Here is a 26,951-nt window from a genome sequence, read left to right on the forward strand (position 1 = left end):
TCCTTTAAGTCCTAGCGGTCCACTACCTTCTACCCATCCCATGATTGCTCAAACTGGCCCTTTATGGTACCCATAAATGGGTACAAATCAGTCGATCTACTACCACTTCGAACCGGGGTTATCGAAATGATTGCACCATTTCGGACCAGATCGGATCGCAATGATTGCACCTCGTCGATCCAGCCTTGACCAGAATGACGGTGCCTCCAGAATGATGGCTCGAGTCAGAATGATTGTTCTGGTTGCGCACTTGAAGTAGGCGACCCCTCGCAGCTGATTGGTCCATTTCCATCCGTCTCACATTCTCCAAATTTCTCAAGCGCTTCACCACACCACCCTGTTGACGCTTGAGACAGTGTCTCTTTAAAATGCGCCCCATCTTGAGAAGACGCTTCTAGATAACATGTCGATGCTGAGGAAACTCGTCCAGCAACCAGTTCTTCACGTTGCGGTAGTAACTCATCACCGTGTTGCGCTTGCCTAGCTCGCCGCCTCGACCACGACCAAATGCGAGATGCATCGCAAACCGGTCAAGCAGCGTTACAAAGGCTGATCCCTTGACGTCCGCCAGAGAGTGCTGCGTACAAATTCAAGCGAGGTGTTCTCCGACTCTAGAAATCCCTTGAATATGTTGATCGCTGTAGCCTGCGTTCGCTTAGTATTCTCGGGGGCGAGGTCTTGGAGACTCATGATTTTATAGTGAAGTGTCGGCTGGCTGCTTGATATTAGGCAAGTATGCGAATAACTTTATCTTTGTATAAGCGAAAAAATGTCTGGCTGTCGCAACCGACATGATGCGTCGGCCACGTGTCGGCCACGTGTCGGCCACAACTTAACCTACCCCTAAACAATTGTATTAGACAAAATTAATCAGACGTTGTGTATGATTTGTTAAAAACTTAAAGTAATTGTGCTATTGGCTCGCTCCTCACTTACTCAAACCTAGTATAAAGTAGTTATGTCGGTAGTTTAATGATATTCATCCATACTTTGGTGAAATGGAAATGCGTGCGTCAGGAGTTTGATGATGCTGTCGAAGCCCGTTGTGCTACGACAGAAAAGGACAAGACGAAGATGCTGAGATGCGTCAAGAATTCGTTCAATCGACAACTTCTTGAAACATTATGCAAGTTCGAGTGGAACACTACTGCTGATGATGCGACGGAAGAGAGGATCGTTGCCGAACTTGACAAAACTGTCAACAACGTAATGAACGATTCCATCATTGACTCTTGACTCGATTTTCAAGAATGAGTTGAGAATGGACCTACGAGCACGCGATGTGAAGGCGGGAGTCATTAAGTTCATCGTGAAGTGTGATGCGTTGATCGTGCAACACGATCTAACAAGTACAGTTTCGACTGCTGCCGGGATAAAAGAAAAGTGCAAGGTGCTGAAACATCACGTGGAACTTGCAACTTTGTGAGACATTGTTGACACGTATCATCGCCTCGTCGATCCGTCAAAGTAAAATGGATGAGGCCAAATGATATCATCTTGTGAAGGAGAAAATGCTTGAGCAGGAGAAAACGTTCAACCTACTTGCCAAACGGAAAGTACAATAACCACGACACCCAGGTTAGGATGGGAAATCTTGACGTGGTAGTGAAAGGAGCCATAAAGCAAACAGCAACCGACGTGTTGCTGCTGTCGGTCAACGCAGCAGCGCTAAAACTCCTTGAGCTGTGGTGACACCAAGCTCGTCGACTGCGGCGAAGTCAGAGACGGTGATCAAACCAAGAAGGGAATGCTATCACTGTTCCGAGAACCACTGGTTGCGTCAGTACCCTGACCTTGATGAAGCAGCTAAGGAAGCTCTACTAGCCGAGCGGAAGGCCAATAAAGTGACAAGTGGCAACGGGTATAAACGTTGTCGAGCTAAACGACCAGAGAACAAAACTACCACCGGTTTGACGACCGTGCAATAGCTTTGTTAAATGGCACGGTCGAGTTGTCATACTGCGCTGATAGTGGCTGTGATTGGAATGTGATTTCACGGAGCCAAGTTAAGCTACGCAGGGCACAATATTCTTCAGTCGAACGAGTCGAATTGAGTGAGCCAGTTAAATCGAGAGCAGTTGGTGGTACTACTTTGACTTCAACTCATGCTGTTGACTTGAGATTGACACTCAATACAACTGCAGGCCCAGTGCGATGTCAGAAATCGAAGCGTTGCTTGATTGTTGAGTCGGAAGATGAGTTTCTCGTTGGAAAGTTTTTGCTTGCCGAACTCGCCATTAATATCGATCAACAGTTGGAGTATCTTGCGTCTCGAGGATCAGATGATGATGACTCCTTTGATGAACCTGTTGGCATCCACCCCTGCAAAGCGAACGTAGCTGACGTGGTGATGAATGTGGTCAATGCTCTTGTCAATGATGCTATTGATCGCGGTGTGGTAGACGATCACATTACCACCCGACTGTACGATGTGGTTCGAAGGTATTGCGGTTGGCGACTCAAGTTGGGGTAACGATCCACCCGCCAGGGCGCAGCCATTCAAGCTCAGGTTGAAGCCCAATGCCAAGCCATACCGATGCAAGGTCCGACAGAATAGCCCAGATAAATCAGCTTTCCTTGAGACCTTTAACAAGCGGTTACTGGAGCTGGGTTGGGTATACGAGAACAGAGAGAGGCAGTAGCGTCGTCCTGCTTTACCTGTCAGAAAGCCAAGTACCAATGAGTTCAGACAGACAAACGACTACAAATAGCTGAACTTTGTGATGGAGCCTATCGCTGGAGTCATGCCAAATCTTGAAGTTGTACTAAAGCACTGTAGGGGCAAAATGTACTTCGCTATACTCATCTTCTTGAAAGCGTTTTGGTAACTCTCTTTAGACAAAAGCAGACAAGACAGACAAGAAATTCTCTCGTACATGACGGACAAAGAAGTGTTTACACCAACAAGAGAACCTCAGGGAAACACCGACGCGGCGCTCCATTTTCAATCGACGGTAGAGATGGTGTTGGGTGACTTAGTCCACAAGTGTGTTTTCGAAGAATCGTAAACCGACATGGAGTTGGTCACGATCCTGAACGAATCCGGGCATTGCGTGATATGCCGACGTTATCCACGGCAGCTGAGCTCCAACAGTTTCTGTGCGTCAGTAATTGGATGCGAGTTGGCCTTATAGACCATACACGAGTTGCTCGACCACTGCAGGAGAGACTTGCAGCTGCATTAGCCGGTACGAATAAAAACCCGAGCTGTCGCAGGTTTCCGAATCGGCTTGACAATTGCTGAGAGGAAATCTTTCGAAGGAGTGAAAGAACTACTTGGGAACTCAGCGATGTTAGCCTGTCCAGACCTAGCCAAGCAACTGTGTCTGCTCTCAGACGCACCCGAAACGAATGGGGCATTGTGGTCACTTAAGTGGTACATTGGCGGCCGGATATACCCATTCAAGATCAGGATCACGAACTTCTCTCAATTGGAGTGTAATGGAAAAGGAATCGTACCCCATCGTGCATGCATGCGAGAAGTCCGACTATCTTCTCTTGAGGTCACAAGGCTTCAGGCTAAACTGTGACCACCAAAACACTATCTACTTGTTCTCACCGACGAAGGAGCTGAAGGAACATGTCCGTGATAAACTGCTGCGTTGGCCAACAAAGCTAATTGAGTATCGCTATACTATAGAGCACATCGAAGGCATCCATAGCATCTGGGCAGATTTAATATCGAGATGGGGAGGCAAGCCGCAACCTGCTGCACGGATTTACTCAGCCAAGCGCTTTACACGCAGTAAGGGAAGGCAACTGGTGAAGCAACTGGAACCGACTTGACACCACTACGACCACTCGATCAGGATGGTTTGAATGGGCTACGGTAGATGAAATCGGCAGCGTCCAAGCGCAGTATGCTATACCAAAGGGTGCTGAACTTGAAAGTGGCGATCTATGGCGTTTGAATGGATTGATTTGGAGGCGACAGATTTGATCGAACGACTGTTAGTTATTGTTCACTGTGGACGGAGCGGACATCGTGGTATGCACGTGATGGAAAATCACGTCCGCCGGTTGTTTTTTTTCTTAGTGGTCTCAGCAAGATAGTGCGCGCTTACTGTGCGAAGTGCCTACTCTGCTTGCATGTGAAGGGCAGCGTGGTGATATCACGGCCGTATAGCGAGACGCACCACACATTCGAGCGCAAATCAGCCACCAATGGTTTTTTTATGCTTGGTGATTCTCTTGGCACATCGCGGTATGTTTTGGTATTGAAGGATGAAGCGAACCATTTTGTGGGGCAGATTGCGTGTGATGGTCCTACTTCCGACGTTGCAACTACGGCTATTCTTTTAGACTGGTACAGTTGTTACGGAGTACCCACTGTATGGATTAGCGGCTCGGGCTCGCACTTCAAAAAGCAAAGTCGTCGATGAACTAAGTCGACGGTTGAAAGGCCGCCAAGAATTCGTACTTGTCTACCCGTCGTGGAGGAACGGCTCAGTGGAGCAGGTAAACCGAGACATTTTGCAGGTTCTTCAAGCTTTGGCACTGGATTTTCGAGTGACCATACATGACTGACCGTATCTACTAGCTCTCGTACATTCAAGTATCAACCATTCACCGGTCCTCTCATTTGCAAACCGAGCGCCCGTTGAGCTATTCGCGGGCATGCAATGGTCGAATACGTAAGACAAGTTTTTATTCTTCCTGACGGGAAAGGGAGAATAGGTACGTTGACAAACCCTCAATCAAGTACAGAGCTGAACCTCGTCCAACTACGCGCCAATCTTAGAAATATGCACAAAGAAGTCAAGGCCAAACGCACTCGACGGAGTGAGCGCTACCGTAAGCGCCCCCACCACGAACATAAAGTAAACTTCTCGGCCGGCAACTACGTGCTACGCCCACGTGTCGACGAGAAGCTACACGCTAACAATCTTAAAGTCATGTGGGTTGAGCCATATCGCATAATGGCTAGCGCTAATTACTTTTTACTGTGAGCAGCTAGTCAACGGCAGCACAATGAATGTGCACCCATCATGACTGAAATTCAACGCAGATGATTTGCTACACGTCTGTGAAGATCTCCTCGAACGAAAAGCTCCTCAGGGGACATTGCTGGCTTTAGAAGCGCGTGGATAATCGAGTGAATGCCGACATGGGTTCGTTTGAAGTTAAGGTAAACCTCAAAATGGTCGGGTTTGGAAGCTATTGAGGACGCTTGAGAGCCGCTGGAGACGATGAGCGAAGACATACCGCAAACACTGCTACAATACGCAAATGAAACAAATGACGATGATTTCCTGCGCGATGTAACAAGTACTACCGAACGAAAGCAACACCAAGGTTCAACACGACGTATTAGCTGAGCTACAGCACGATCCTTTCAAGCTGATTGATCTGTTTGAGGAGGGAAGCCATTACACTCATGGTGTAAAAAAAAAAAACTTAGCGTATGCGGGCACCAGCGTTTAGAAAATGGAACTGGTACTAATAGAAAACTTTAGGCATCTTGTACACACTAACATCCAGTGGACTGGCATCCCCCCTTCTCTTTCTGTTGAGAACTTCATGGTCACACGCAGCGGGAAGTGTCAATACTTAGTTGTTAGTCAAATTGTAGGTCACCGTGATACTAAAAGGAGTTCTTTGTCATTTAGTTTATGCATTGTAGGTAACGTTCTTCGTAAACTTGTCCAGAAACAAGGGCTGCACGTGTTTTACAGCTAGTTTATATTTGGAGAGCATTGATCAGGCGTGAGCTGGAGCAAAGGTAATCACTTTTTATAAATGCCAAGCGGCTCCTTAATCGATCTGGAATTCCGTCCTGAGATTCCCGCACTATTTTCGGCCCCAGGTCATTTATATAGGAGATTGTAAAAATCGTAAAGAGTCTAATCGGAATTTACAGGATGTAATTACTTTTATCCTTTTTTTTTCCAGAATATTTGTCAATCAGACATGCCCAAGACGAGCAAGGCTAAGAAGACCAAGCAATCTGTCGCTACCGATGCCCCGACCCACCCGACTCTCGTGGCAGCCAATGCGGTTTCCGACGTGATGGTAGATTTCCAGGCCTTCTCGCACTACGCACGCAACGGCGCCAACGTGACAATCCGCGGCGCCAAGTCCAAAGACCTATCCAAGTCGACACGAGACCACATCGTGGAGCTCTTTGAGAACAACATGAAGAGTTTATATCAGGCGTCGGAATGGGGATACGACGCTGCAGCTAAACGTACAGAGTTGTTCGAGGGCGAGGCGCGCTATCTTTTAGTAAGCGATGAAAGTGAGACACTCGTGGGCTTCGCGCACTTCCGCTTTGTGGATGATGACGGCGCCCTGGTGCTGTATCTGTACGAGGTACAACTGGCCGCCATGGCGCAGCGCCAAGGTATCGGTAAGTTCCTCATGCAGTTGCTGCTTCTGGTGGCGAGGAAGCATGGGATGGAGCTGATGGTTCTCACCGTATTCAAGAACAACACGGGCGCCATGAGATTCTACAGAGAGCGATTGGGCTTCGAGATCGACGAGACGTCACCGAGTGCGTGTGGAGACAACTCGCAAGACTACGAAATCCTGAGCAAGAGCGTCGTCCAGAGCAAATAGAGCGTAACAATAGAACGAGAGCACAATAAACTAATCATGCTGTTGCTCGTATAAATAACTGGAAACCACGCTGTATCATCAGGAGCGCACCCACTTTCTCCTTTGGTCTGCATTATGGGGTCTCCTCGACGCAGTAGCTCTGGATATCGCCGTGCGACGCTAGGACCACAGCTTTTGATGAAAAAGAACACGTTCCAGGGTCTAGTGATCCCAGTGACCCCGCTTCAACAGCAACAAGATGTCAACGCGTTCGCCTCGGAGGCTTTGGCTAAGCAGCCGCGGCTGCGGAAGTTCCAGGAGTTTCCTCGAGCCTCTCGAATTCGCACTGCAATCAACAAAAACAGTAGCACGAGCGTCGTGGAATTAGTTGAAAAGTGCGAGGATGACACGTTAATCGGTGTTGGAGACCGACTGCTGTACTTGCTGCAGCGTTGGCAAGTGACCAACGTGGTGCTGGTAGTAGCACATCATGATTCCAGCCTCAGTGGGCGTCTGCTAGGCGGTGCTGAGCTCTACAAGCTGGCCACTGAAGCCGCCAAGCTGGTTCTGGAGCAGCACTACCTGGATTCCGTCGCTGAAGCCGTCAAGATCTCTGCGGCGCTCACTGCAACGGAAGCAGCTATTACATTACCACCCGAACAGAACCAAGAAAAGTTGCAGCAAGTGATCCCAGCGACGTGCGTCATGTCTAGCTATACAGTCCCTACTTGGCCGAAACATCACCAACCAACGAGCGATGGCGGAGGTCGCAAGGGCGTCAAGCAAGGCCGTATCAACCACTTCCGTCACCGCGAAATGACCGCTACAGAACGGAACCAAGACGCAGAACGGGTCGAGGCTGTCTCGAACGAAGGCATAACCAACGTCCTTAGTGCCAGAACCACCGGGAGTCTGGAATGGTTAGGCATATCCCGCGAAGAATGGCGAAAACTACGCAGTATCCGGGTTCCAGTCCGAGAGCTGCACTATCTTTTTATGTGCCTCGTTATCCTCTTGGAGACGCCCATCGAGCAGCGCGATGCACGTAAGAGTAAACCCACTCCAAAGCAGCAGGAGCAGTTCGTACCGTCCGATTTTTCCTGGGCTCATTGTCGTCAAGTGTTGCATAAATCATCGGAATGGAGTCATCGTCTACGAACTGTGCGTGGTAGTACATTAGCCCCGTCTCAAGCCACTGCTTTGCGTGCCATCTTCCAAGAACCCACGTTCACTGAAAGCTCGTTCGTCCGAATCGCTGGAGGTGCAGGCACCAAAATTTATGCGTGGCTGCAAAAGCTGCTCGATGAGTACGATGAGAGAGATCTCGGCTTGTTGCGCATCGACGTAGCATCCGACGTCGCGTCGCAACCAGCGTCTCCAGCTTCTGTCGAGGCAAAGAACTATAGCGAACAACAAGAAGATAAAAATGATCCGGAACAAGCGGAAGAGAAGACATCGCCAGTTCTCCGAGCTCTTCAGAATGTCAATAAGAGCCCCAAGTCTCCTAGTCGGAAGCCATTCAAAATCATCGATCCTGGTCGACTGTTTGGTCGACACCATGTAACGCAATAAACTGTGTTGGCATTGATATGCTTCATTGATGTTACGACTTGTAACAAGTTAATCGGTGTAAATGGAAGAGATAAAGACCGTCTAGACGGCGTTGGCATTAGCGGTATCACGAACTTGGCGCTCGATTCTCTTGCGGATGTCGTCCACGGGTGAGGCGCGGTCTCTTGGTTTAGCCAGAAGGATAGCGGCGGTGATCAAACTGATGATAAGGATAGCGTAGACGAAGATGTTGTAGTCCCAGATCGTTCGCATGCCTTTCAAGTAGTGAATCTGTACGCCCATGAGCGTCCGCAATGCCGTGAGGCGGTCGTAGTCAGCGAACGCTTGGTCACAGAACTGCACCGACGGGATCGCACAGAGCAGAACCAACCCGAGGTTGAATATCAACGAGTTCATGTACGTCCCGTGGAGCTTCATCGGGTGCAACGCGATGCAAAAACAGCGCATGCCAAACTTGAAACAACCTTTGACTGCACATGCTAACAAGTAGGTGCTGAAGATACCGACAGAGATCGTGCCAAACAGCGGGAACCAGCGGTCGAACCAGATGAAGTACGTGTTGAGGAACGGCAGTAGCGGGGTGTTCGGCAACATGTAGAGTGCGATGTGGAAGAACCACATGCAGCTTATGACACTTGCGATGCAGCCCAGAAGAAGCTTGAAAATAGGCTTCAGCGGATTGAAGTTCCTGTACTCTTCGTGACAGAGTTTCAGGTCCACGACGTCACCTTCGAGCAAATAAACGGACTGTTTGAACTTGTTGAGCGTCACGAAATCCAGTCGTCGCTGCTTTTTGCGCTCCCAAGAACTCTGGCCATGACCGGGGCGATCCATACTCTGCTTGATGGAGCGGCCGACCTCCAGCAGCTCCACCGATCGCCGCTGCAGAATCAACTTCTGAATTGCATACACGTCGGCACTGATGAACTTTGGACGATGGAAAAATGCCCTGCAGATAACACAAACGTTGACATTGAGCTCAATGAACATCGTAATACGACTACAAACTAGACGTACAGGATCAAGTCCATGGGCAGCGCGATAAGGCCAATGCCGCAAAAAATCGAGAAGCCAAACCACCCGACGAAACTCGTGAGCCCCGTGACGTACACTGGCAGCGACACGTCCACTGTCAGCGTTATATGCTGCACAGTGACGTTGCTGGCCACGGTCACGATAGTACTGGATACTGTGGTGCCATCAACGTACGGCTGGAATCCCTCACTGTCCGACATCGAGTTCACTTCCAATGCGCGCATGGGGACACTACTCTTGGCACACGTGAGATACAGCACGGTGATCAACGCTGCAGCAACGAAAACCGTGCCCAGTTCCATCTTGATCGCCTCCCCCCACTGACTTTTCTTGGGGTTATCCTCGCCGTCGTCCGCCTCGTAGTAGAAGATCGCGAACGGGAGCAATACGACGAGGAAGATGATGATGGACAAGAAGACCATGAGCCAGAGTAGATCCATGTTGATATTGCCGCACACAGTATTCCATCCTTCCGCACAGCCGATGGCTGTCGAGTTGTTTGCCACATCCAGAGGCAGCAGAAGCACTGTCGCCTCTGCGAAGAATAAACCGAAAATCTTGGGACAACAGCAGTATCAGTACCGTACCAGGCAAAATGCATAAAGATATTAAGACGCTTTCGTACCACGAGCGCTTTTGGAAAGTAAGCGGTGTTCTTGTCATCGTCGTGCTGGAAGTACACGAGGATGTAGACGTTGCAGATGAGCAACGCCACCGCAATGATAATCACGACGGCCAGCAGGAACAGATCCAACGCCATGGCACTATCAGGCAAGCTATTCCTTCCGGGCGAGTCCGCTCTTTTTGGTATCGAGTGTCGAGGTGCTCGGCCTGACTACTTGCCTTTCTCGGCGACATCTCGTAACGGATGGCGACGGCCATCGAAACGGACGGGTACTTCTCATTATAAATCGAGATTGAATGGGTAGACGTTGTGATTACAGCGAAATCGTCTACCCTAACGGAGCAGCTACGCTATTAGTGTTTAGATTGTGGGCCTCAGGAGGTTCTTTTGACGCATCGTGACGGCAGTCGTAACCCCGCCACTCATGCAGTAATTGGACATAGTGTTGTAATCATCACCGGCTTCCACAGTACGACAAGATTCAATTCAAATACCACACAAATACCACGGATACAAAGTACAATAGCTCTCTCTCACTCAGAAGAGCAAAAGCGCGAATGGCGTTTCGAGAAGGAGAGCGGATATCCCGGCTTTTCTCGTCCAACCATCTGACGTGGTGTGGTGCACATAAAATGTGACGGAGTGTCTGGATTGGTACATGGTACCATATCACAAATCCCAAGTTTGGATGCTATTCAGTCAGTTGCCCAGAGCAACTTGTTTTGTGGTGCAAGGTGCCAATGTTTGCCGCCGCCGCCGGCCCGCCGCACCGAGCTCTCACCCATGCGTCGGTAGCAGAAACGTTTACATGTACATGTACAGCACCCGGCAAGCCTGCTGTGTCGCACTTCCTCCAGTGAAAAATTTGCGACGTCGCTGAAGGTTGAACGCTTGGATCACCTTGACCAGCTGGATATGCAGACACGACATGAAGCCTCCGCGAAGCTGCGTTTGCTGTGGGCTGACCATGGATCCCATGGATCAGCCAGTCAGCGGCTTGCCTCCAAGCTGGGATCCAACTGGTCCGAGTGTAAGCCTGACGCCGAAACGTTGACGCGAGGCCGGAGATCACCCATTTCGACGCCTTGTCAAACATAACGTCGTAGTGCACCTTCGACAAGCGATCCGAGCCTTGCCCACACTCACGCCACGCGACATCAACGTTTTGTTCGCATAACCGGCTCCTGCTACATGTAAATACAAGTAGAAGGGTCGTGTGAATTGGGTCTGCGAAGTCGCTACCAGCGCCGGCTTCGAGCTTTTGGATCGTCCAAATCGAACGCTTGGGTGACGCCGGCGCGGACTCAGCGTCTGCACAACTTGCAGCGTTCGCCCGGGTTGCTGGGAGCTCGCCACGAACTGCGCACAGATTTGCTTTCCCAACGCTCGATCGAGTCGCTGCAGTACCGCCTAAAGTCACGCGAAGCGAGCGAGTTCAAGGGATCATCAGGGATTCATCGCACAGCTTGGTTGCTGACAGCAACTTGCTGTTCCATTGGCAACTTGCCATGGATCCCTCGTATGGATACGTGTTCCCGGGATTTCGAAATTCGAGGCTCGAATGAGTGTTTTGAAGGCTTGACGCCACACCAGGCTGTTCGGGCCAGCAGGTCGCCGTGACAAGGCAACTCTGTGACATAGTCTGTCTGCATGCACGACTCCAGCTGGCTGGCTGGCAGTCAGCCAAGGCTCTTCTCTCGAACGAGCCCGTCGCGGTGTCGTGAAAGGAAGATGACGTGAGACTTTGAGCCGCATTTACATCTGCGTGCTCCGGAGCCCGCCGACCAGGGACGGATACACTGCGTGCCATCTCGGGCACTGCTGATCGACTACGCGCACGTGCCGTTCGAAGCACCTGCGTATTTGACTCAATTGTGAGACTTGAGTTGGTGACGGCTGCAATGCTTTTCGATTGTCTGCGGATTTGTGTCGCCTTGCCAGCAACTCCATTTAACAAATCATAAATACGTAACATGGCGATCTTGCGAAGAGAAAACTCTCGGCGAGCGCTCGCACAATAACCTTCTCTGTAAATGACCATGTATTAACATTCTGTAAACACTCTTGTTTCACATGCACGGCTGCAGACTTGCAGTGCAGGTTCATATAGAAGTGAAGACTTCGTGATACCCATATCTAGAAGACAACGGCGGCAAGATGGAGCTGGATCCGGTCAGGCGAAGTCCAGCGCCTGTCAAGAAAAAACTTGTGACTCGCCACCGAAAAATATCTACACGTAAGGCTTACACTGCCTGGAGTTAGTCGAAGCGCCGTCGCACGCAGCACCACCTCCAGCAGCCTCTCAAGTTTGCTGCTTGCCGCGGCTCGGAAACACCCGATGATCTTCAACAGCAGCGACCGAGCAAATCGTGCGTGCCCTCGAATAGAGAGCTCGCTGTGTTGGTGCTGTAAATACATGCACGTACAGCCTGTAATGGCCCGCGACATGCTGGAAGCGCGTTTCACCTTCACAAGAGCGCTCGCGTGTTGTTTGATACTAGTACTTTAGTAGTCGCTCCGACGGCTGTAACATGCACAACGCCACAACCACCAGCATCATATTCTTGAAGTCAAGGAGAGCGAAATCGCGCTGTGCAAAAATTACGGCACACCCCTTCTTGTAAGCAGCGCCAACAATGTGCGAAACTCATCATCACAACCTCCCAGCAATGCACGCACAGCAATACCGTCACACTGCACGGAGCCTAATACGTGAATGTTGCTACAAAGACTCGAAGGGCTTTTTGGTGGATGAGGACAGTCGCCAGACAACCGCGGTTGCTTCGGTGAGCTAGAAATGCATGACATGCTGTGCCGGCCGCCGGAAAACCAATGGATCGATGAAGCGATCACGTTGCAGTAGTACACGCGTACCGTAGCCTCGTAACCTCGCTACCTCGCGCGAGCAATGACATTTTCTAGATACATGCATATACATCTACGTCGACGTCACACAAGTGTTTCTACTTGAAAGCGCAACGACATCTTCCTGATTCAGCTCGGAATCGCTCGCTTCTCGCTGATAGAAAAGCATCTCGGAGGAAATCCTACGCCCACAGCCGCCACGGCTCTCGCCTGCCATGTTGGTCGCGAGGAGTGGGAGAGTGGCGGACCTTGTGCGTTGGTCTCGGGTGGACATTAACAGCTGCGGGGAGCGCTTCCACCAGATGCTTCACCGCAATGACTTGGAGTTTGTAAGCTGCTGACTACTTGGAGCTAGTCAGTTCGGGTTAGAGGAAGTCGGACCACTGCCGCGGAGGTGCACTTGTTTGTAGCTCATCGGTCACGACAACACCAATCCTCGAAGGCGCATGCATCTGCCGGCTGGTCTGTCGCCGGGCGTGATCTTCGCTTCCAGGCCGCCCGATGGCCACCGCCGCTCTCACTCTTCATTTTGCGCGGCCAGGGAATCCCCTCCGACATCGGTACACTCATATCCGAGTCGCTGGATCAGCCCCCCGCCGATCCCAAAGCGAGCTCTTGCCTTTCCAAGCCTTCGTCGGTCTGTTCTCACAACTCCGCTTACGTTCGATTTCGAAGCGAATCTCGTCGTGCAACCGCTCCACATCCCGAGGAGCAAAGGCATCCCATCCGAGCGCGCGTTCCCCTGGTTCTGGGCCACGAGACTCCCTTCAAGCGGTGCAGCAGCAGGTCTACATCGTTAGCAACAAGTGTGTGAAGCCAGCCAGTGCCAACACGACGCCCCGAGACGATAGCCTCAGTTGTGAAATCGAGCTGCTCCAGACAAACACAGGCCCTGGACTTAGCAGCGTGGAAAATGTCCATTGAAAGCGTACAAGACAGCGACGCTACTGGCCAACCGCGGCCGTCTAACATGGCTAACAAGACTGTGCATGCACTACAGCCTCCCATGGCACAACAGACCCAGTATTCGGACATGCTTCTCGGCGATATGATGGGCTGTGACGTCGACGCCTGGTCACGTCCGCAGCAACAGCAGCAGTATGCTCCACAGCCACAACAGTTCGGCTTCGCCTGCCCTCCGGCAGTGCTCACGCGCCACACGTCGATGCCTGTCCGCCAGATGACGCCCACACAGTACCAGCAGCCACAGCCGACGTCGTTTTCCATGGGCATGCCGCCGACACTTGCGCGGCACCACAGTCACGGTTACGTATCAGTCATGCAGCAGCAACAGGGATACCAAGCCTCTATGAACGTGCCGATGCCTCCTCGCCAGGTGCACGTGAACGAAATGCAGCACCTTCTCGAGATCAGTATGGGCCAGCAGCAGCCTCTGCAGTACCACGTTCCGTCGCAGCGAATGATGAAGCCCGAGCCTATTTCGTCCTCCTCGGCCATGAACGTCGAGCCGATCGCCTTCACTCCCGCGGACAACAATGCTAAGGTTGCCATGGACGACCTTGACCCCATTGCCTACTCTGTGTTCGGAAACGCCGCCCCTAAGCCCGCTCTACCGGGTATGCCTCAGGACATCCAGCAAATCGAGTCGGCTTTTGACTCACTGGACCGCCTTCTACCCGAGATCGAGCAGGAGATGCTCTTCCGTTCCACCGAATTGGACCAGTTTGCTCAGGCCACCATCGCTGCTCAGGTGAAATCGACTACCAAGTCTCCTAAGAGCATGGCTACCTGCAAGGTTGAGGGATGCGAGCGTCGTGTGCGCTCCAAGGGATTCTGCAAGACCCACGGTGGCGGTCGCAAGTGCAGCATTGAGGGCTGCAAGAAATCGAGCCAGAACGGCGACTTCTGTATTGGTCACGGTGGTGGCAAGAAGTGCAAGGAAGAGGGCTGCGCTAAGGCGGCTCAGTCTCACGGTCTGTGCAAGGCTCATGGCGGTGGTGCTCGCTGCAAGTTCCCCAACTGCAACAAGAGCTCACAGGGGGGCGGTCTTTGCCGTGCCCACGGCGGTGGCAAGCGCTGCCAGGCTGCTGGCTGCCCCAAGGGCGCCCAACGCGGCAACTTCTGCGCCACTCACGGCGGCTTCCGCAACTGCAAGATCGAGGGCTGCGTCCGCACGGACCGTGGCGGAGGTTTCTGCGAGGTGCACCGTCGCGGTCGCCTCTGCAAGGTCGAGGGCTGCAAGAAGCTCTCTCGCAACCAGGGCATGTGCACGATGCACATCCGTGAGGACAAGCAGGTTGCTATCAACTCGAATCAGCCAGTGAACGCTGAACCTGTTGCTGCCGCCCTGGCCGTCTGAAGACCATGAAGGTCTTCAATTTATCCTGATCGACTTCTGGGCTTTCCGTCCTTCTCTTTCTACAAACTCTGCGTGAACGTCATCCCTCATTCAATTGGAAGATGAGGAGGGGAAGAACCAGAACAAGGAGTCGATGGCGGACTTTGCTCCGAGCTACCGCCTATCGCTCGGGCCTATTTGTCTCTATGTCTCAAGCTCGTATTCATCGGCGTCGTGCCAACCAGTCTAGTAGTCTACGTGAAATTCTTTGTCAAGTATTTAAAGCGCATGGTGAATCAAAGAAAAGCAATGTATCAACTTCATCTCTAGTGTCAAGTGTCTGCTTAGGCCGGTGACAGCACATGTTCGCCACGTAGCCAGCGTCTTGACTCTCTATCCCTCTACGCCACTACGATGTGGTGATGACGGGCGTGAACAAAATCATTGCTAAGAACGGCAGATGACAATAGGATTTGAGGTTTTCTCCTTGGAAAGCCCTTCAAGTATCCGAGCTCTCACTTCGACTCGATCGCTGCTTGCGATCCGTTTTGGCCGATCTCACGGCTCCAATGCAATCAATAGAGCTTTCCAACACCCGATGATGTTGCAATAGAGCGCTGACAACTTCACAACCTCATAATACTTGCATTGGTTTAGTTAATGGCTTAGCGATAAGTGTCTGGCAATATTTACATAGCGACCCTGGAACTTAAGTAATACGTACGCAACTTGAACAGCTCACGACATTCGTCCAGACAGGACGGCACTGGTCTTGGGTGACATGGACGCAGTGGACGAAACATCGTCCATGTCGTCGTCTTGCGGGATCTCCAAGTGGAGCACCCGCGCGTGGTGGATCTGACGAATCGGCTGTGGATGGTCGATCTGTGGAGGCAACGACGTCCGATGAGGGTGTGCAGCCTTGTCATGGGTATGATGTCCATTTTGACCCTGCTTGGCACTGTGATGCATCTTACCGTGCGGAGTCTTTGGCTCCTGCTTAGGTTGCTCCACCTTGACCGGGTTCTTGGCTGGTGACATCTTCGAGTAAAGATTCATCATCTCCTTCTTCATCTTGGCTTGATACTTGCTGTGTTCGCGACGGTATTCGCTCGTAAAATTCGCAATATGCGAGAGCAGCACGTCCAGTTCTTCCTCGGTATCTTCTTCCTCGAAATACTCCAGAAAATGAGCTTTAGCCGCGTTCAGCTTGTCCAGCAGAGTCTGAAGAGCATCCAACTCGGTCTTGACCTCCTTGCAAAACTTCATTAACGTGTCGTTGTACGCCCTCATCGCATCCTTGTTGTCTTCATTAGTGTCAGAACTGGGCACAGACGCCTCAGCCTCACGTAGAAGCTTCTGTAGCCCAGCCTCCAGTCCGTTCTTCTCCGATGCCAGCGAAGTGTACGCCACCTTGCTGCACTTGGAAATCAGGTCGATGTCCTTGTAAAAGTGCGCAAGATGCGGCACATCTCGCTCAATTGACTGCACCACGTACTGCAAAAATGTGATGCCGCCCACAAATGCCTTCGTTTGCGAAAACTTGACCAATGAGCCCAACGAGAAGGCGTCGACGCCTTGCTGTTCGTCGTCGCCGCCGAAGTTGAGCAGATTGCCAATCTGCAAAATATAAATAAATAATTGGCGTAGTTCAGCGCTTGAGCACACCTGGTACACTCCTCGTGTCACGAGGCCCAATGACTCGCGGAGCTCTTGCACTCGCGAGGGGAATTCCTGCTTGAAAACTAGACATCCCAGTTTCTCTTGGAAGCGAGGCACGTTGCGTACTTCCACAAGAAACTGCTCGGCAGTGCCGATACTTGCCATGTCGCCTTTGAAGGCGTTGACGGCCTCCATCTCCTTCCTGTCAGGCCACATATCCATGAGCGACCGAACTTGAGAAGGTGAAAGTACCGTCGAGTTCATGGCCAAAATTTCGCTCTTCAGCTCCGGGAACGACAGCTTGACACGCGCCAGAGTAATAGCGATGTTCTGGGACTTCTTCATGTCAATAAGCTGCACCATCGCCTTCTTCTTCTTAGCTGCAGTAGCCCCTTCAGACTTGGTAGTGGCATTGCGCTTCTTGCTCTCTGTTAGGTCCTTAACAAACAATTTTTCGAGCATCGCGCGACTCTCTTCGGAGATCTGAACCTGCTCCTTCGCCTCGTCCACAGCGTCACCACCCCAAAGACTGTCACGACGTGCACGGGTCCTTTTCCCTTCCCAGTGGAGCTTCTTACGGATCGAATCCTTACGTTTCAACGCCTTCTTGGGCTGCTCAGCAGGTACCGCTGCTCGACGAGGACCGTTCAATTCAGCCGGATCCAGTCCAGCCATCCGCATCTTTTGTTCCACAGCACCACGAGGCAAACCTAAGCGAAGCATTTGGAAATACTTGTGGTATTTCTTGCGGTGAGCAATTCTCTCCTCTTCTGTGACTTCGGACGCTGCTGCAGGCTTCGGTTCCGGTCGCTTCGGGGGCCCCTGTAACCAGGTAGGATCCACTCCATCCATCCGCATCTTGTGCTCCACAACTGCAGGAGGTAAACCCACCTTCACCATCTGCAAGTACTTGCCATGCTTGGCTTCATATTCCTTCACTTGTGCCTGATATGCCGCCTCAGCTTCGTCGTCTAAGGCGGGAGCAGGAGTCTCAGGTAGAGGCTTGTTCGGGTCCATATCCAAGATAGATGGGTCCACATTCTCGCTCTGCATTTTGTGCTTTACAACAGGAGCTGGCAGCCCAACTTTGAGCATCTTGAAGTACTTTTCATATGTCGGATGGTCCTTCAGAGGGGTCTGGTCCTTTTGAGAGCTGCTGTTATCAGCAGATGCTGGCGCTGGGGACACTGTCTCGGCTGGTGCTTGGGTCACTTGACGCTGCTTCAACATCGCAGCCAATGGGTGTGCAGCTCCAGATTCCTCCATTGCCACTGGAGGTGGTGGTGACGGTGCAGTTCTCCTTGCGAGCATAGACTCCAACGGATTAACCTTGGGTGTCTTGGTGGTCTCCTCACTCGAAACTGGAGCAGGAGGGGTAGACCGCTTCGCCAGCATGGCCTCTAGTGCGTTAGTCTTGTTTGCGGGAGCCTCCATCGGACTATCGCTATCCGTTGACGTAGCCGATCGCTTCGCCAGCATCTCGGCCAACATGTTGCTCCGATCCATAGCGGGACTTTTCTGTACGACAGGCTCGAGTCTTACTCGAGCGATCTCGTCTGGTCTTGCTACTGGGACGTGCTCCTCCTCATCTACGTCTTCGTTCGGCGTAGGGAGCATGCGGTTGGCCAGCATATCTGCTACACTGGCATGTCGGTCCACACCAGCGGGCATATGTCGTTGCGAGAGCATGTCTAGTAATCCTCCGCCAAAGAAATCTTCGCTGTTATTTCTTGACCGTGCAGGTGTGGAGTACACAGAGTCAAGATCGTCCATTTGGTCTTCGTCTTCGAGACGCACGTCGGCCATGATATCGAAGGAATCGTATCTCCTACGCTCCTTTTTCTTAAGTGGGGTCCTCTGCACGGGTTCCTCATCGGTCTGGCCCTGTTCCTCTGCCTGTTGTCTGGCTAGCAGCTCCTCCAACGCGCTCTGTAATCGCCCGCGGCCTTGTACTGCGCCGCGTAGCTCGTCCTGCTGGTCGTCGGAAGACGTAGACGACGTCGTGGACGAGTCCCGACTATCGGGGGTACTTTTGGATACGAGATCCCGAACGTCGATCCCCTTGTTATCGTTCTGCGCCGCCTTCTCATCCTCGGCGACATTGACGCTATGGTTGCTATCATCTTGGTTGTCTGTATGCCGGAAGAAATCCTGCACCTTTTGCCGGTCATTCCAAGGTGTCGTAGTGCTATCCTGTGTGCTTACTGCGGCCTGTGGGTTTCCGAAGGGCGTGCGCTGGAAACCACCCATAGGCAGGCCGAACTGCAGCCCATCGGCGCGAGCCGAGCGGCCCCGCACCAAGTGCGGAAGTGTCACACCCGACGGTTGTGCCGGCGCAGTTGCGGCCGGACTGGGTCGCTTATCGGCGCCCATGAGCATAGAGATGAAGGACGGCGCCATTTTCACCTAAGCGGCCGCGAACGCTCCGAGAGAGGGACTGCGCGGGGGCCGCGAGAACAAAATCGAGTCTGCAAATCGAGCGGTCAGACGACGGGAGCACAATGCAATTGCTCCTCCTGTCTGTCACCTTGCAGACAAGACAGCGGCGTTCTCTAAATTCGTGTTTTTGTTGAGTGGTCTGATGTGCCCCTGGATAATACATACGCCGCGAGCCACAAAGCGGAACTCGGTGGTGAGGCTCAGTAGAAACACGCAAGCTCTACTCGCTGCAGCCGATGGTGCAGGAGATGCGTGCTCTAATTTCAATGCAAAATTGAAGTTATGCGATTCTGGGGTAGCAATTTTTTAGATGCTGGATTCTGAGGTGCTTCTCTGACTGAGACATGTTACACAAAATCGTCTTCGACAGGGAATCAAATTCGGCGTGCCAATGTCAACTGGCAAAAACAAATTGAGTTAGGTAAGCATACCGGGAACGAGTCACATAGGAACCGCGCATTAAGTATCCGCCACGAATTTCCGGTTAGAGCTCGAGTTTCTTGCACAAATTACAATTTGTAGGGCTTGGAGCGCCCGGATAAGCCCGGTGAAATACCACTTGCTCTCTTGACTCTTTGCGCGACACACGCAGAGCCGAGGCCACCATGACCAGTGATCGTCGAGTCGCCTGTCATTGCAGCAAAAAGCACGGCTGAGTCGCTTAAAGCGACTTGGCATTGAGCAATTACTTCGAGGTAGATAATTGTGAAGTATAGCAGTTGCCTCGATCGAGAACTGTGACATGCTGTGAGCGGGTAATACACCACAAAAGCAAATTTTTTTGGCCCAGCGATGCGGAAAGTGACGACCGACGGCAGCGCGAGCCAACGTGAAGACTTGCGCCACTGCACTTCGTGGGGCTTTGCCTCGCCTGGAACTCGCCGCGCGCTAGCTTCAAACGAACATTGTGATCGCATAAGATACTTTCAGTCACTTGGGCTTTGTAAAGTTCGAACTATGGGCACCGTAGACTCTTCGAAACTACAACACACAAATCCTGTCAAGATGTATAGTGCAAATGTTGGAAAAAATAACTTAAGGACTCCTGATAACAAATATACCCGAGCAGACAGATACATTTGCTTCGCTACGAAAGGCGCATGGTCCAACCTTGCGTTCCTTTTGTTGAAGTCTGAGGTGAGCCGTCTCGTCTGACAGAATAGTGTTCGGTTCAATCTACTCTGATACGGCATACATGTATTGTAGCCTCTCTATCAGCATGTCTTAGCCCCACAGCGAGTGCCTGTTGCAACAGCAAGCACACGCGCCTGCTGCTGCAGGCTGCACCTCAGATTCTGGGCCGTAGATACAACACGTAATGGAACACTGTCGAAACCTTCGAGGAGAGCCATCGACGAATCCATTTTATATGGCGCGTAGGCTTCGAAGAAGCCACTAGATATTTGGGTCTACAAATACTGGAGCCAAGACACCACAAACGCGCAACTTCAACTGCTACGCTCGATGCGCCGACCATCATCAAGCTGTGGACGAGCAAAAGTGATGGGTACGCGATCATCTTGAAGTCCGATCCACGATCTTATGAGCGGGTTGCCGAAGTGCTTGTCCAGCGTTAAGCGCTCAGTCCGGAAGCTCATAAGCGCGATAGTATGGATCCAGCTCGAGTTGAGTTGCGGGTACAAGATGATCGCGCGCGCCCTCGCGAGACGCACCACTCCTGCTCACCGCCATGGAAAGACAGATGTGCACAGGTTAGACAGCGTATCAAAGAGCAAGCTGCAGCCGCGGGTGCGGCTGCGGACTGAAACCAAGTGCAAGAACGAACCATTCGTCGTGAAGACCGTCGCTGTTGACGGTCGGAAGCACCTTCAGCGGTCGGTGAATACCGTAGCAGAATGAGCGGTGACTGGGCCAATTGCTGGTTAGCCAAACGTCACCTCAGCCGGTTGATCACAAGGCTCACCTTCGATAAGAGTTTTGGTGCTGCACGCTCGCGGACGAGGTGCGGCAGCGGTATTGGCAGTACTGGAACACCGTGATCTCGGCCGGGTCGCTATAGACTGGGTGGTCCGGGTCAGCGTGCGTCAAGAAGTCCCTCCGAATACCGGACTATGATAAGGCAAAAAAAAAAAAAAACAGTTCAACAAGATCAGGACTTGAAGTGCTGGCTCAACCGAGCTTATGCCAACTGGCGAGCACACCCGCAACTGCGCGTACATTGAGAGGGTGCATACAGCAGGACACGCAGTGCTCAAACACATCACAGCAGTGCGGTGGATTGGTATCACACTGGTCGCACGTGTACTGCTTTATCCGAGGAAGACTAGCATCGGTCTCATTGCAGCAACCAGGTTTCACCTTGTCCAGCTGAGACCGAGTACACACATAACCTAGTAGCAATAAAATTGCAAACGTTTGAGCCTCAAGACCAATCCAAACAACACGTGCACTGCATCACCAGCAAAAGCACAATCCTCCGGTCACCTACCCATCGAATCTGTTAGAATCTTCACACCCTGGACGGTATTCTCGCATCTCAGCTGCGTTTGGTCCAGCTTGAGTCCGTCATCTCCTTCACGAAGAAACATTTGCCTGCGCCCTGGCACCGTGGTGTCAACACGGTCCACTATAATACGCGAGCGGATTTTTTCTTCGTCCAGCTCTCCCGCACTGCACGCCGCCGATAAATCCGTCAATGTTCACCAAAATTTGAGATCTATTAGGCATTCTCACCTCACTTTTGCACCTCGTCCTGCTGGAAAACGCATGCGCCCGATGGTCAGCACGATGTAGGGTAGTGCAAATGCCAGCCCAAGTGCAAGCAGCACTCGTAGTGTGCCCATTTTCTTCCTTGGGTACACCGATACGCGGATGGACTGCACTAGCCAGCGGTCTATAAACGCAATATAGCGCGGCACGTTGCGCTGAAGACACTGTAGGCCGCGCCGGCCCAGTTCCACGAATACCTGGCTCAAGAACATGACGGCTACCATGAACGTCCGCCAGCGCGAGTCTCGAGCGTGTCGCTCCTGCCGCGCGCGCTGCTCGGACGCCAGCCGGTTCTCTCCCTCGCGCGTCAGCTCTGCCAGAACTTCGTCGTCTGTCTCATCCTCCGCTCGGTTCACGCCGCGCAGCATTCCGTCTGCGCCTCAATGAAGCCATCGGTAAAAAGCGAGAAGTTGCTGAAAGAATTTGAAAGTTGCCATAAGGTTTAAGGAGCAACATAAATTAAAGTTGCAGCAGCGTGACTTCACACCCAGTCCTGGGTGTCAAGGTGCGACCAAGCATTCGACCGAGAGATACTTAACTTGGTACAACAATGCTATTGATCGACACCCGTTTTCTTTTCTTTGCCATGGCAGCGATTTTTTTTACTAAGCCGTAGACATTTACAGCAGCAGCAGCGCAGAAAGCACACCTTCCTATTTCGAAGCAAACCCTACGTATTTAAGTTTCAGGCGCATTTACTCGAAGCTAGGAAGCCTGCATATCTAATCTGTGGCGCACCATTCGAAGCTTTTAGTAGATATAGAACTACTTTTGTTGCACCCCGCCGTCATGAGAAATACTCGATCGACGCTGTCTTGTTTTGTTTGCTCAAATGAAACACAATTGCCGTGTGTCTTGCTGTCCAACCGAGCGGTAGAAAGAATGAGAAAAACTGGGAGACGACGACGCGGAACTAGCATGAAGAAAAGAATCCCAATCAGAGGCCAGGACCGAGTTCCTCTCTCATTTTCTGCGTCACCCGGTAAAAGCTCAGCAAGTTCATTTTCGCAACTAGCAACTTGGATGGAAGATATAGCCGCCGACATCTTTGCAGGCCCATTGCTCTCTTCTCTCTTCCGATTGTCCATGAACTCGACGGGAGAAACAGCTGAGCCCATGGCTGCGTTTGTACCGAGGAATTGGACGCACGAACTGACGGTTGCTGAGGGCATTACTCTCGTGGCATTGCCACTAGTAGCCTTGGTATTGATCTACGTGCTGCTTCGAATCGTTTGGAAGGTACCAGATTCGCCCGAGCTACCTCAACACACGCTGCCTTCGTATGGTTCTGTTACCTCTCAAGAGGAATCCCTTCGACCGGTTCGTCGCCCGAAAACATCGCTGGTCGAGGAAGGAGAGGTTGCTGGTGACTACAGGAAGCACTGGTACAACACGTTCGACTTCGCATTCATGCTCGGCATGATTGTCTACGCCGCCGCGATGCTCGTGCTGACGTACTCCTACGAGCCGCAATGGTTACATGGAACACACTTCTGGCTCATGCAGCTTCCGAAGTTGGCAGTGATGATGCTGGTATCACTGATTGGTGGCGTTATTTGTCGTGTCTTCTGTGATGTCGACGAGAAGGGCTACATCATGACCAACAAGTCGTCCAAGTTCAAGGTCAACTACACTCGTAAGCTGCAGCACTTTGCCGCCTACATGGTGCCGCTGGTTATTAAGTCTGAATACTCTGGTCCGATCGCTCTGGCCTGGGGTGACTTCTTCACTATGCTGGGCTTCCTCGTGCTCATCAAGCCCATCCGTGAGCACTCCAAGTTCTTCATGCTGCAGTTCAACTCTCTGGACCGCCCGGAAGATCGTCCGAACACGCTCAAGTGGATCATCCTGGGCAACATCGCTCCTGGTATGTTCATTCTGATGTTCTTCAAGTGGCTATTCGCTGCTCAAGGAGCTTTGACGTTCATCCTCGTGTTTATCACGGGCATCGGCGACGGTCTAGCGGAGCCTGTGGGTATCACGTGGGGTCGTCACAAGTACAAGACGCGCAGCTGCTTCTCGAAGAACAAGTACACTCGTAGCTGGGAGGGCAGTGTGTGTGTGTTCCTGTCTGGTCTGGTGTTCCCTGCTCTGCAGTACGCCGCGTTCGACAACTTCTGGCAGGTGCTGCTGTCGATGCTGATCCTGGCGCCGACAATGGCGTACGCAGAGGCGACTGCTCCGCACACGATGGACACGCCTGTGCTGATGACCGGCTGCGGTGTGATCCTGTACGCCATTGTGAACATCGTTTAAGCTCAACGATCTCTTCAAGTTGAAGCGCTTGCCAAAAGGCTACATTTTAAATGAACTTGATTGGTTGAAAATAATTAGCTTCTTTTTGATACTACAGTATTCACTTCCAAGGATGTTCTTGCGCGACAACGAGCTGGCTCGTGGGGGCAGGCGCGGCGACCGCGCGCGTGTGCTGCAGCTGGCGAGAGAGCAGCGAGAGGCACGTGGCCGACGCAAGGAGCAGGAGACGGCAGCCAAGCAGCTGCAGGCGTTTGTGCGTGGGCGTCTCGCTGCTCGACGCTTACGGACGCACTCGCGATCCGAATTTGACCAAAAACTGGGCGACATTGCGAAGTTGAAGGTTATTTTGCAACTGCCCCACATGCCGCTGCCTTACGACGCACTTTTTGAGGTGAAAACCTGCAGGAATCGACCATTTTGAGGATCGTGCGTCCTGGAGAAGATGGCTAACACAAAATTTGTTATGATATTGGTGTAGTTGCTGCGTTTGATGCTGTCCTTCTACACTGGAAGTGGAGAAGATGCAGACAGGTTGCTGCAGTTGAGCTCACTATTTGCAGACACGCTGGTTGCTTCTTCAGACGGGATCAAAGGGAACGAGGGGATGCAGAGAGACTGGCAACTGCGACGACTCGTTGATTTGTGTCTGCAATGCAGCAGTGCGTCGTCATCTACAGTAGAAGTGTCTGTGGGGTTTAAGACCGTGCGGGTATTGATGGATGCCTTGCCGGAGATCCAACAGTACATGGTTTCTGGTCGGTTGGTTGTGTTCGACCCCCGGAAGGAGCTATACATCGAGATGCCCAAAGCTTCGGTGACTCAAATTGTCCGACAGCAACTGGTTTTGACACGGGGCCAGGTCCCGATGTCGGCCAATGTGAAAGAGACTCCGTATTGCAATGCGTTGGTAACTTTTGTGGTGCATCTTCTTACGACGACAAGTGGCATTCTTGAGGCATTTGTGATGGAAGTAAGTGGTGGCGACAATTATAAGCTTATGACCTTGTGCTAACGTTGGACTTATGTGAATTGACAGATCTTTTCAGTGCCTCTGTTGAACCAAGTGGTAGCAAGTGACCGACTGCTCCAACTTACGAACTTGTCGTTGTGGAATAGACTGCTTAGTGCTGGACTGCACTTGTCCGTATTCGACTTCCCCGCCTCACCAGTTACTGGGATTGCATCTGAAGCCTGGTTTCTCGGAAACATTCTTTGGATATCTGACCGGTAAGCACTGGCAAAAAGCATCGGAAACCAGGAGGATCTGACAATTTGTTAATGTGTAGTGTGGAGGGTAAAACCGACACTATCGTTCTGAATGAGGTTCAGCTCCTCTCAAAACTGCTGCAATCTGTGCCACCAGCAACGTACGCTGCTTCGGGAGTGGCTGTGTCGTGGACAAAAGTATCCGAGTCTCACTCCGTGCCCGTGGTGTTCCCAGAAGCTTTGAACGAGCAGCTACAAATTTTGGTTAATGACCACTATCTGCGCTCAATGTGTAATCACCTCCTTTCGTTTTCTCCGAGCGCTCTTCGCCACCCGCTGGCGACACAACGACCGACGCCGATGTGCCCCGAAGCGCCAACAATTGCGGTAAGAGCAAGCACCTTATATATATATGCACCCTCTTCGATTTTAAGCTAACCATTGTTCCTATTGCTACATCTAGGAACAATTTGGGTTCGGTGATATCGCATCTGCGTCTTCGTTGTCAACTTCACTTTCGGTAACGTGGCAGAAGGTGAAATCAATTGGCAAGGCGACGTGGGCTCGGAATTTGTTCGAGAAAGCTGGATTACGGCGTAGACGAGAGAGCGACCAAGAGGTTAATGCCGTCGAGGATGCTACTCAGTTGCAGAATACTTCCAGACAAGCGCGTCAAATTGCTGCAAACGGCGTTGATGATAAGAGAAAATCAAGAAGCTCAACAGTTCAGCGTACAGCAACGAAGAAGCTGTACGAAAGCTCGGAACCTTTCGTGCTGGATAACATTAAGGCACTGTCATGCTTGTGCGGGACATTCCTGTTTCGGTGGGGAAATGATGGTGGAAAGCGGCAGTCCTACGCAATGCGCTTACTCAACACATTGGCGTTCTATCATGTGGAGATTGTCGAGACTGAAGAAGATGAAACGCAGAACGTGTCTCTGGTTCGAATGCTGTGGTGTGTACTGCAAGACATCAGAAATTTTGAAGACTTCGCCAAGGTAAAGCTAGTGCCAACGTTGGTGTTTTAATGATCTTTAACTGGCTAACGACGCGATACATGGCAGAATGTGGACTTGATTCATGCGCGCAGTTCAGACCCGTATGTGTGCATGTTGGTGCTGTTTTGTATGTTATACGAACATCTACTGGTTGTTATGGATGACGAAGAGGTGAGCTCTGCATTGTTTTAACAGGCATGCCTTTTTGCCGATGTTGTATTGACTGTGTTCCATGCTTGTGCAGATGTACGAGCAAGAGTACCCGCTGCCTCTTTGCCAGATCGAGCGGATTGTAGTGAGTCTGAAGCATGCGCTTCATGAAGCGTATTGGAATTACGCCAATCTCGCTCCATCTTCTGAATCCGTTGCGTTTGGCATGTTTGTCGTGGAAATGGCGACTCGTTTGATGCGAGTTCTCTATAATCGGTGTTCTCGTCAGCCTTTTTGCAATGTCTCGAGCTGGTACGCTGCTGCTAATTCAACATCTTTCGCGATGATAACTAATTCCTGTGTACGTCTACTCATTGCAGGATCATTGCCGAGTTGGATAGCAACCAATTGATTGAAGAGGTTTTGCTGGGCACACCTCGAGCCAACAAGCTAATCCAATCGATGCCATATCTGGTACCTTTTAGTGACCGGGTCAAATTATTCCAACGACTCGTCAAGGCCGACAAGGAAATCCACCAGAATGAAAGCTGCTCGGTGTACCGTATCCGGATCCA

General features: G+C 51.5%; 11 protein-coding genes across 15 annotated transcripts in view; 4 read left to right on the plus strand and 7 right to left on the minus strand.

The window, feature by feature from the left end:
• Positions 1 to 4,745: 4,745 nt before the first annotated feature.
• On the plus strand, positions 4,746 to 4,949 carry PPTG_23452 (hypothetical protein; the record flags this gene model as incomplete). The annotated part of the gene is made up of 1 exon (XM_008910685.1): positions 4,746 to 4,949. One exon carries the CDS (start codon positions 4,746 to 4,748, stop codon positions 4,947 to 4,949), a length of 204 nt encoding a protein of 67 aa, XP_008908933.1.
• A 961-nt stretch (positions 4,950 to 5,910) lies between these two features.
• PPTG_23453 (hypothetical protein) lies at positions 5,911 to 7,885 on the plus strand (the record flags this gene model as incomplete). The annotated part of the gene is made up of 3 exons (XM_008910686.1): positions 5,911 to 6,493; positions 6,641 to 7,698; positions 7,805 to 7,885. 3 exons carry the CDS (start codon positions 5,911 to 5,913, stop codon positions 7,883 to 7,885), a joined length of 1,722 nt encoding a protein of 573 aa, XP_008908934.1.
• Positions 7,886 to 8,111: 226 nt separating this feature from the next.
• On the minus strand, positions 8,112 to 10,313 carry PPTG_13236 (hypothetical protein). Its single transcript, XM_008910687.1, has 3 exons — positions 9,770 to 10,313; positions 9,127 to 9,701; positions 8,112 to 9,058 (listed from the first exon to the last, which is right to left on the minus strand). Exons 1-3 carry the CDS (start codon positions 9,902 to 9,904, stop codon positions 8,191 to 8,193), a joined length of 1,578 nt encoding a protein of 525 aa, XP_008908935.1. The 5' UTR covers positions 9,905 to 10,313; the 3' UTR covers positions 8,112 to 8,190.
• Positions 10,314 to 10,573: 260 nt separating this feature from the next.
• On the minus strand, positions 10,574 to 11,744 carry PPTG_23454 (hypothetical protein; the record flags this gene model as incomplete). The annotated part of the gene is made up of 4 exons (XM_008910688.1): positions 10,574 to 10,714; positions 10,916 to 11,179; positions 11,233 to 11,415; positions 11,529 to 11,744. The coding sequence occupies 4 exons, from the start codon at positions 11,742 to 11,744 to the stop codon at positions 10,574 to 10,576; spliced, it is 804 nt and encodes a 267-aa protein (XP_008908936.1).
• Positions 11,745 to 11,794: 50 nt separating this feature from the next.
• Positions 11,795 to 12,570, minus strand: PPTG_23455. Of its 2 annotated transcripts, XM_008910690.1 has the most exons (2): positions 12,017 to 12,570; positions 11,795 to 11,960 (listed from the first exon to the last, which is right to left on the minus strand). In XM_008910690.1, exons 1-2 carry the CDS (start codon positions 12,215 to 12,217, stop codon positions 11,943 to 11,945), a joined length of 219 nt encoding a protein of 72 aa, XP_008908938.1. In that variant the 5' UTR covers positions 12,218 to 12,570; the 3' UTR covers positions 11,795 to 11,942. The 2 variants fall into 2 exon arrangements, with proteins under 2 accessions (XP_008908938.1, XP_008908937.1); XM_008910689.1 differs by having other exon boundaries at positions 11,795 to 12,570.
• Positions 12,571 to 13,071: 501 nt separating this feature from the next.
• PPTG_13237 (hypothetical protein) lies at positions 13,072 to 15,263 on the plus strand. The gene has a single exon (XM_008910691.1). The coding sequence runs from the start codon at positions 13,548 to 13,550 to the stop codon at positions 14,952 to 14,954; it is 1,407 nt and encodes a 468-aa protein (XP_008908939.1). The 5' UTR covers positions 13,072 to 13,547; the 3' UTR covers positions 14,955 to 15,263.
• Positions 15,264 to 15,558: 295 nt separating this feature from the next.
• PPTG_13238 (hypothetical protein) lies at positions 15,559 to 19,184 on the minus strand. Its single transcript, XM_008910692.1, has one exon. It carries the CDS (start codon positions 18,993 to 18,995, stop codon positions 15,672 to 15,674), a length of 3,324 nt encoding a protein of 1,107 aa, XP_008908940.1. The 5' UTR covers positions 18,996 to 19,184; the 3' UTR covers positions 15,559 to 15,671.
• Positions 19,185 to 19,543: 359 nt separating this feature from the next.
• Positions 19,544 to 19,669, minus strand: PPTG_23456 (hypothetical protein; the record flags this gene model as incomplete). The annotated part of the gene is made up of 1 exon (XM_008910693.1): positions 19,544 to 19,669. The coding sequence occupies one exon, from the start codon at positions 19,667 to 19,669 to the stop codon at positions 19,544 to 19,546; it is 126 nt and encodes a 41-aa protein (XP_008908941.1).
• Positions 19,670 to 20,094: 425 nt separating this feature from the next.
• Positions 20,095 to 22,162, minus strand: PPTG_13239 (hypothetical protein). 4 transcript variants are annotated; one of them, XM_008910694.1, is made up of 6 exons: positions 21,729 to 22,162; positions 21,484 to 21,665; positions 21,213 to 21,385; positions 20,959 to 21,104; positions 20,821 to 20,901; positions 20,095 to 20,712 (listed from the first exon to the last, which is right to left on the minus strand). In XM_008910694.1, the coding sequence occupies exons 1-6, from the start codon at positions 22,130 to 22,132 to the stop codon at positions 20,616 to 20,618; spliced, it is 1,083 nt and encodes a 360-aa protein (XP_008908942.1). In that variant the 5' UTR covers positions 22,133 to 22,162; the 3' UTR covers positions 20,095 to 20,615. The 4 variants fall into 4 exon arrangements, with proteins under 4 accessions (XP_008908942.1, XP_008908944.1, XP_008908943.1 ...); XM_008910696.1 differs by having other exon boundaries at positions 21,197 to 21,385; XM_008910695.1 differs by having other exon boundaries at positions 20,821 to 21,104.
• A 138-nt stretch (positions 22,163 to 22,300) lies between these two features.
• PPTG_23457 (hypothetical protein) lies at positions 22,301 to 24,058 on the minus strand. The gene has a single exon (XM_008910698.1). The coding sequence runs from the start codon at positions 22,934 to 22,936 to the stop codon at positions 22,487 to 22,489; it is 450 nt and encodes a 149-aa protein (XP_008908946.1). The 5' UTR covers positions 22,937 to 24,058; the 3' UTR covers positions 22,301 to 22,486.
• Positions 24,059 to 24,132: 74 nt separating this feature from the next.
• The window catches only part of PPTG_23458 (hypothetical protein), a gene marked incomplete at its 5' end in the record, with an annotated part of 4,699 nt that continues 1,880 nt past the window's right edge, over positions 24,133 to 26,951 (plus strand). Inside the window, 8 exons of the mRNA XM_008910699.1 lie at positions 24,133 to 24,411; positions 24,499 to 24,990; positions 25,057 to 25,247; positions 25,307 to 25,613; positions 25,690 to 26,226; positions 26,293 to 26,397; positions 26,471 to 26,688; positions 26,757 to 26,938. Of these exons, the coding sequence (XP_008908947.1) occupies positions 24,133 to 24,411; positions 24,499 to 24,990; positions 25,057 to 25,247; positions 25,307 to 25,613; positions 25,690 to 26,226; positions 26,293 to 26,397; positions 26,471 to 26,688; positions 26,757 to 26,938 (2,311 nt within the window). The remainder of the gene's footprint in view (positions 24,412 to 24,498; positions 24,991 to 25,056; positions 25,248 to 25,306; positions 25,614 to 25,689; positions 26,227 to 26,292; positions 26,398 to 26,470; positions 26,689 to 26,756; positions 26,939 to 26,951) is intronic.

Source organism: Phytophthora parasitica, assembly GCF_000247585.1.
Source record: "Phytophthora parasitica INRA-310 unplaced genomic scaffold supercont2.38, whole genome shotgun sequence".
NCBI classification, from domain to species: Eukaryota; Oomycota; class Peronosporomycetes; order Peronosporales; family Peronosporaceae; genus Phytophthora; species Phytophthora nicotianae.